Genomic DNA, 7,984 nt, shown 5'->3' on the forward strand with positions numbered 1-7,984 from the left:
TCGGGATATCCTAGGTCATCCAAACTGTTCTGGAGTTTAGATCCTAAAGTTTATGGTTGTAACTGGTAACTTCTTTCATTATACAAATCTACGATATGTAATCTATCATGTTAAGTAAATCTTCTGAATGTTCAATTGGCTCCCACCTTCCTTGAGAATCACCATTTGGCCAACTTGGAGTAACGTTGATCTTGGAAATCGTTGGTTTTGGTTGTAAAGTTGAGAGATGTATTCCCGCCTCCATCGCTTCCAATGGTGTTGGACGAGGAGCCAATTGAAAAATTCCCTGGTGTGAGCACATCTAACTCGTCTGGGTCCTCCGAGAGTGGGGTGAGTGACCGCGAATTCATCGCTGCCTCGATCTGGGTTAGGATAGTCGCCATGTCCTCGAATGATAATCTACGCTGTCCCAAAGCACGGACGAATGACGTCTTAGCGAATTTTACAGCCGCATCCCATAGGCCGCCGAAATTCGGTGCTGTAGGTAGAATAAATTTCCACACAGTGACCAGGGTTAGTGGCCGGCTGAGATTGGCCGGAGAATCGTACGCAGTTCGACACCCCATTATCCTTCCTAGCATTTTTGGCCGGCGGCGGCGGCGTCATCGGCGTCACGCCGCTTGCAACTATCGGCGGCGACGTCATCCGGCGTGACCGTAATTTGGTCATGACATTAACACCGGGGAAGCAAAGTTTTCAGCACGCTCTAAAATATGTAGACTGGGGTTTTTCATGACCACTGATTATATAAATTAGTTTTTGTTTTGTTTTTGATGTCGATGCTTTTAAAGGTTGCACTACGAATGAGTGTGATCAATTTTATAGCCCTCTAATGCTTTTCCTTTGACAGATACGCGTATTTCGACTACCACTTGTAATCTTCCGGGGGTTGAACCAGCCTCGGGCTGAATTTCCCCATAATAAAGACCTAATAATAATAATATTAAGTGTAATCTTCCTCAATGTTATCCATCCCATCCCTGAAGAAACTCCTGAAAGAATTTCTAAAAGAACTCGTGATGGAATTGCTGAAGGACGTCCTGGACTAATCCCTGTAGGAGCTGCTATATGAAACCCTAAAGTCCTGGTGGTTCAGCAATCTATCTTGAAGAGATCTTTGCAGAATCTTTTGAAGATACATCTAATTGGAATTTGAGAGGAATTGCAGAAGGACTTCCAGGAAGAATCCCCGGAGAAAACATCGAAAAACAACCGGGAGGAATCCTCGAAGGAATTCCAGGATGAAATCTTGAAAGAATCTCCTGGAAGAATCCTCGAAGGAATTCCTGAAGGAATTTCAAGAAGACTCCAAGAAAAGAAAATTCAAGAGGAATCCCCGAGGAATTCCAGATGGAACTCCAGAAGGATTTTCCGTAGGAATTCTCGATGTAATTCCAAAAAAAATCTCAGAGGAATTTCAGGAGGAATCCTCGAATAAATTCCAGAAGGAGCCCCCGAAGGAATTCCAGGAGTAATCCTCGTGAATTCCAGAAGGAATCCCAGAATGAATTTCTGGAGGAATCCCCGTAGAAAGTCCTGTAGGAATCCCTGAATGAATTCCGGGAGGAATCCTTGAACGATATCCAGGGGAATCGTTCCAGGTAGGGGGAAGTATTTCCGGGAGGAATCCCTGAGGGATTTTCAGGAGGGAAACCTGAAAAAATTACTGGAGGAAGTCTAGAAGAAAGTCTTGGAGGAATTCTTGTAGGAACTGCATGAAACAACTGCATGGAAATCCTCGAGGTATGCCTGATTTAGGTCCTTAGAAAATTCTTGTAGAAGGTCTTAGAAGAATAGCTGAAGAAACTCTTGTACGAATTCTGGAATTAACTTCTGGAGAAATCTTTAATGTAAATCCTAGAGGCATCCGTGCATCCAACTCCTGAATACCCTAAATGAACTTCTCGAGGAATCCCCTAAAGAAGAACTGGAGGAATCTTAGAAGGAACTCCTGGACTGATCCCTAAATGAACTTCTGTAGGAGACTCCACGATGAAAGTCCAGAGGAATCCTCGAAGATATTCCAGAAGGAGTCGCAGAAGAACAAATTCCAGGAGGAATCCCCGAAGGATGTCCAGGAGGAATCCTCGAAGGAAGTCCAGAAGGGATCCTCAAAGGAGTTTCAAAAGGAATCCTCGAAGGAATTCCAGGAGAATTCCTCGAAGGTATTTCAGGAGGAATTCCCGAAGGAATTCCAGGAGAATTCCTCGAAGGTATTTCAGGGTGAATTCCCGAAGGAATTCCTGGAGCAATCTCCGAAGGAAGGCCAGGAGGAATCCCCGAAGGAATTTCCGGTGGAATACCAGAAGGAATTCCTGGAGAATCCCCGTAGAAATTCCAGGAGGAATCTTTAGAGGAAGTCCAGGAGGAATCCTCGATGGGAGTCCAGAAGGAATTCTCGACAGAAGTCCCGGAGGAATCCTCGATGGGAGTCCAGAAGGAATTCTCGACAGAAGTCCCGGAGGAATCCCCGAAGAATGTCCAGGAGGAATCCCGGAAGGAAATCCATGAGGAATACCTGAAGGAGTTCCTGGAGGAATCCCCATAGAAAATCCAGGAGGAATCCCCGGAGGAAGTCTAGGAGGAATCCGCAAAGGAAATCTAGGAGGAATCCTCCATGAAAGTCCAGAAGAAATTCTCGTCAGAAGTTCTGGAGGAATCTTCGAATCTTCGAAGGAATATCAGCGGGAATCCCGAAGGAATTCCAGGGGGAATCTCCGAAGGATTTCCAGGTGGAAGCCCCGAGGGATTTCCAGAAGGAATCCCTGAAAGAATTTCTGGAGAAATCTTAGAAGGAACTCTTGGACTAATCCCTGAATAAATTTCTCTAGGAATCCCTGAAGAAACTTCTGGGAGAATCCCTGAATTCCACTGGAGGTGCCTGTGTGATAGTGGATTAAATTATTATACTGATCTGTCTCCAATGACTCAAGGCAGGCGATCAAGAAGGTCAAGTGAGCGGTACACGCTCTCACGTCACTTCTCAAGTAACGCAAAAGCAGACATCAGCGGAGCTACCGTTTGCTCGTACAAGATTCAAGTTACAGTCCTGCATTTTCCCTAGGAGTTTCCCTCGCCTCAACCCGTTTATCTAAACCGCACAGTGTCCTTGGATCTTCTTGTAAGAATCGCCGAAGGAAATTATGGAGAGATCCCTGGGAAGATCTCTGGAGGAACTTCTGAATAAATCCCTGAAGGAGTTCTGGAGAAATCTTTAAAGAAACATCTGCACGAATCCCTGAAACTTCTGGAGGAATCTCTGAAGTATCTCCAGAACTAATTCCTGTAGAAGCTCCTGTAGGAATTCATGAAGGAACTTCGGAAGGAATCCCTGGAGGAACTCCTAGACTAATTTCTAAAGAGAGAATTCTTGATGGATCTTCAGGAGGCATCTCTGAAGAAACTTCTGTTAGAATTCCTGTAGCAACTCCTGTTAGAATAGTGGAGGAAACTTCTGAAGGGATCCCTGATGAAACACTTTGAGGCATCCCTGAATGCTCCTGACCTACTGATGAGATCTCTGAAGGAACTCCTGAACTCCTCCTCTCTTAGAGATCACTGGAGGAAAATCTGGGGCAAGCCCTGAAAGAACTGTAATGCTGCAGGAATTCTTGAAACATCTGGATTGATTGCTGGAGGAACTTACGTAGGAATACCTGAAAGAAATCCTAGAGAAATTTTTAAAAGAACTCCTGAAAGAATCTCTGAAAAATCTCCATGGGGCATCTCGAAGGAATTCCAAGCGGATTCTCCGAAGGATTTTCAGGAGGGAACTCCTCGGGGAAGTCCTTGAAGGAACTCCTGCTGAAATTTCTGAAGGAATTTCTGGGAAAATCCCTGAAGAAATTCCAGGAGGAATCCCCAAACGAATTCCAGGAGGAACTCTTGTAGGAAACCTTGTTGGAACTTCTACAGTGATCTCCGAAGGATCTTCTAAAGAGATTCCTAAAAAAAACGCCAGGAAATAATCCCTGATAAGTATTCTAGAGTAAAATAATCCTGGAGGAATCCCTAAAGGAACGCCTAAATTAATTCCAAAAAAAAAATCGTCTGTAGGAATCCCTGAAGGAACTGCTAGACTGATCTCTGAAGGACCTCCTATGGTAATCCCTTCTGGGGACTCCAGTTAGCCTAGTGGTTAAGGCTATGGATCGTCAATCCGGAGATGGCGAGTTCGATTCCCGTTTCAGTCGGTGAAATTTTCTCGTCTCCCTGGGCATAGTGTATCATTGTACTTGCCTCACAATTTACAAATTCATGCAATGGCAGGCAAAGAAAGCCCTTCAATTAATAAGTGCCTTTCAGTATTCCAACACTGGTCGAGTAACGACAACCAACCCGGTCCGTGAAACCAGTGGTGCTTGTCGACGAGATCCTTGGGCATGGCGCCACTTGAGACGAGATCAGCTGGGTTTTCAGGCATCCGAGAAAACGTGAAACTGAATCAACATCCGATGATTGGTGAAAGCATGCCGCTTCACTTCGATCTCGGACAAGATGGGTAGTTGATGGTAAAACTCAGTCCACCGGTTGGATAATTCCTCAGACAGGGGATCATCCCATCCTTGAGCTGCTACCTACAAAAGCTGCATCCGTATCTTGACTCAAGAAATTACTGGGGCCATAATACCGCTAGGGTCCCACAGTTGAGCAATGACGGAGTGCACCTTGCGCCTAGTCCACTGTCCGGTTACAGTAAGGTTTGACACGTCGATACCCAGCACGTCCAATCCTGGTCTGATCCTCTGTTACTTTCTTCAGAACTAAGAAGTCCATCGGGATGGCGTAGTCGGTGATTCTCGAAGCTATCGGAGCGACACAGAACTGTTTATCTGAACCCACGCACTGCCTACACCAGCGATTGGAACGTTGATTTGTTTCCGTGGCAGCTTCAAGACTTGGCACAATCTCTCCATGATCAAATTTGCTCGTCATATAAAAAGTTGTGTACTCCATGAAAATTTGGATGACCTAAATTAACACAAAAATATCATGAAGCGACCCTGGAGAGTTAAGAGGTTCATGGGTCCTACCCAGTCAACATGCACGCATATCGCCTCCACTTTATCATCTTATGCAACATATTATACGATTACTGGTTGTCTGGGTATTGGGTTTTGTAACGTTACTATCTAAAACGAAATCACCTCATGCTACAGTGGCTGTTATTATCAACTAAGCTTAATAACAGTAAGGATGGTCCATAATATCCCAAAAATATATGACAACGCTTCTTGTCCCTCGAACAACTTTGGTAAATACAGTGGATTATGGAGCACTACTTAACGCGGTGGCAGAAGCTATTATCACAACTATAGACCTAAATCTATGGTCTGCGGAGTAATGTGGTTGATCTAGAATATTTAAAAACTATCTTGGAATGACTCATGAAATGCCAGGGGTATTACAGATTACAGTTGGACGTGTAATGTTACAGTTCAATGTGAGAATATATGCTGTTACTGTCAAGAGCTACACTTCAGGACAGTTTAGACGACCCTTAACGTCTTAAAGGTTCATAATAATATATAGTAGACTTCAGATTGGTTCAGTAACCGCGATTGATTATGCAACGTTACTCAGTATATCAGATATGGCTGCTGTTACGAGTGTAGACCTGATGTTCTGAACTCCAAGATAGTTTGGCTGACCTGGAATATTTTTATAGTGTCTCTAAATGACATCTGAGATTTCAAAAGCTTCACGGGTCCCAGCGATTATGCAATGTTGATATTTATGGTGGAAACACATAAAGTTATTCTAGTAGATTTGTAAGACTTCATCTTAGAACAGTTTGGACGACCCTGAATGTCCCAAAGATTTATAATAATATCTAGTAGTCTTCAGATTGGCCCAGTAAACATGGTTGATTATGCTACGTTACTCAGTACAACATATATGGCTACTGTTACGAGTGAGGATCTGAAATTCTGAAGTCCAAGAGAGTTTGGCTGACCTAGAATATCCCTGTAGTGTCGTTAAAAGGGATTAAAGATTTCAAGAGCTTCACGGAACTCAGTAGATTACGCAATGCTATTATTTATGGCAAAAACACATAAAACGAATCTTGTAGATTTGAAGGACTTCACTATTGGACAGTTTGGAACACCTCGTTCTATTTTGCATGGTTTCATAAACTAACATCCGGCTTCGGGCAACACTTTTCTCATCTGTCACCTTCTGGCACTCCTCATCGAACCAACCGCTTCTGGGCCGTCTTTGAGCAGTACCTCTACCAGTTCCCACGATGCTGTGGTCACTGTTCCGTAGATAGATTTCCAGAGATTGCTGAGGTTGTCGTCTACGTTGATTTCTTTCATACGCTCGTCCAGCTGTTGATGGTACCTACCCATTTGCCACGCTTTCTGCTGAAAATCGCTGGATATTCAGGTGATTCTGCGAGTCAAATGAGGTGACAAAGGCGATCGCCTCACCTCACGCGACTAGTAGAATAAGCTTACTGAATTTTTGAGTAAGCCACGGTTGAGAGTTATGCTCGAATCTTTCTGACATCGAGGTAGTGTTCAAAGTCGATATTTGATCCTGAGAAGGTCCTCACAACGATGACATCCGAGAAGTGCTGACCGTACACCAGCAAGAAAGTGTTGCAAGGAAACGTTGATTCAGTTTTATTATAATTGTAATGTAATGCTAAATAAATAAATGAGAGAATTCATCGTTCTCTACTTCTCAGCTATTCATCACATTTCACAAATCTACTGGTGACAGAACTAATGAAACATTTGACAATAATGAACCATGTTATTTGTAAAATACTAACTTCATAACATCAAGCCAGTTCCTTTGTATATACAGCAGAATATGTAACTATTGTAGTAGTCTAGGCTAACACTCACACATCCATTGTACATTGAAGTGCACTAATTCTACTCTTCAACTATCATTTTGTTTCTTATATCTAATGATGTTCTACGACATTTCCATTTTGTTTTTACAAAAAACGCCCTTTTCTACCTACTAGACGTGGAACCGCTTCCAGGATGGCAAACGGATGGTCGACTTCGTCCTGGCCTACAACGGTCAGGACCAGAGCGAAGATATGGCCCGCAAGAGGGCCACCTTCCAGCAGAACCTCCAGGCCGAGGGCCTGGAAATCGAACCGGAATGTTCACAGCGAATCCATTTCATCAAAATCCACGTCCCCCAGGAGGTTCTTTCGCGGTACTGCGAAATCATGCGGATGCAGATGCCAACGGCGAAACTGCCCGGACAGGACAACATCGCACCGAAGGACTTCAGCGTGAGCGGACTGCTGGTCAAGCTGTTCCGGAGGCCGCTGTTCAGCTTTGTGATCATCGATCGGGACAAGTTCCGGAAGAAGGAATACCAGCTGCAGCACGAGTATAGTAGGGATAAGGCGTACCTGTTTGACGACGGACAGCCGGATTTTTTCACTCCGAGCATCCGGATAGCGGTGGCGCATTTTATTCTGGAACGGACGTATTTTAACGTAGGGGAGGAGAACAAGTACGATATTGGACTGAGGAAGTTGCTGAACGACGGGGTTTATCTGGATGCGTATCCGCTGCACGATGGGAACACGGATATGCCGGAGGTGGAGTGCCAGAGGACACTGCTGCTGCAGGAGTGGGCTTCCGTGATCCGGTGGATCAAACACCAGCCGTTGGATCACATCAAGGAGTACTTCGGGGTGAAGGTCGCCATGTACTTCGCCTGGCTTGGGTTCTACACGCACATGCTGATATGGGCTTCGATAGTGGGACTGTTGTGCTTCTTCTATGGGTTGTTGACCTTCCGGGACAACCGGATCAGTCAGGACATCTGCAACGACAACAGTACGATTATGTGTCCCCAATGTGACGCGAAGTGTGACTACTGGAGGTTGAACGACACGTGTATGACCTCGCAGCTGGCGCACATCTTCGACAACAACTTTACGATCGTGTTTGCGGTGTTCATGTCGATCTGGGGTAGGTGATCTCGGCTCAATATCTGAAGTCAT

The 7,984-nt window shown here is 44.7% G+C and overlaps 1 protein-coding gene across 4 annotated transcripts in view; it reads left to right on the forward strand.

The window, feature by feature from the left end:
• LOC134284978 (anoctamin-5) overlaps positions 1-7,984 on the forward strand; it is an 86,805-nt gene that overhangs the window by 68,308 nt on the left and 10,513 nt on the right. For all 4 annotated transcript variants that reach the window (XM_062844688.1, XM_062844687.1, XM_062844689.1 and 1 more), the window contains one exon: positions 6,983-7,952. In XM_062844688.1, the coding sequence (XP_062700672.1) occupies positions 6,983-7,952 (970 nt within the window). The remainder of the gene's footprint in view (positions 1-6,982; positions 7,953-7,984) is intronic.

The sequence above is a fragment of the Aedes albopictus genome, chromosome 1, assembly GCF_035046485.1.
Source record: "Aedes albopictus strain Foshan chromosome 1, AalbF5, whole genome shotgun sequence".
NCBI lineage: Eukaryota > Metazoa > Arthropoda > Insecta > Diptera > Culicidae > Aedes > Aedes albopictus.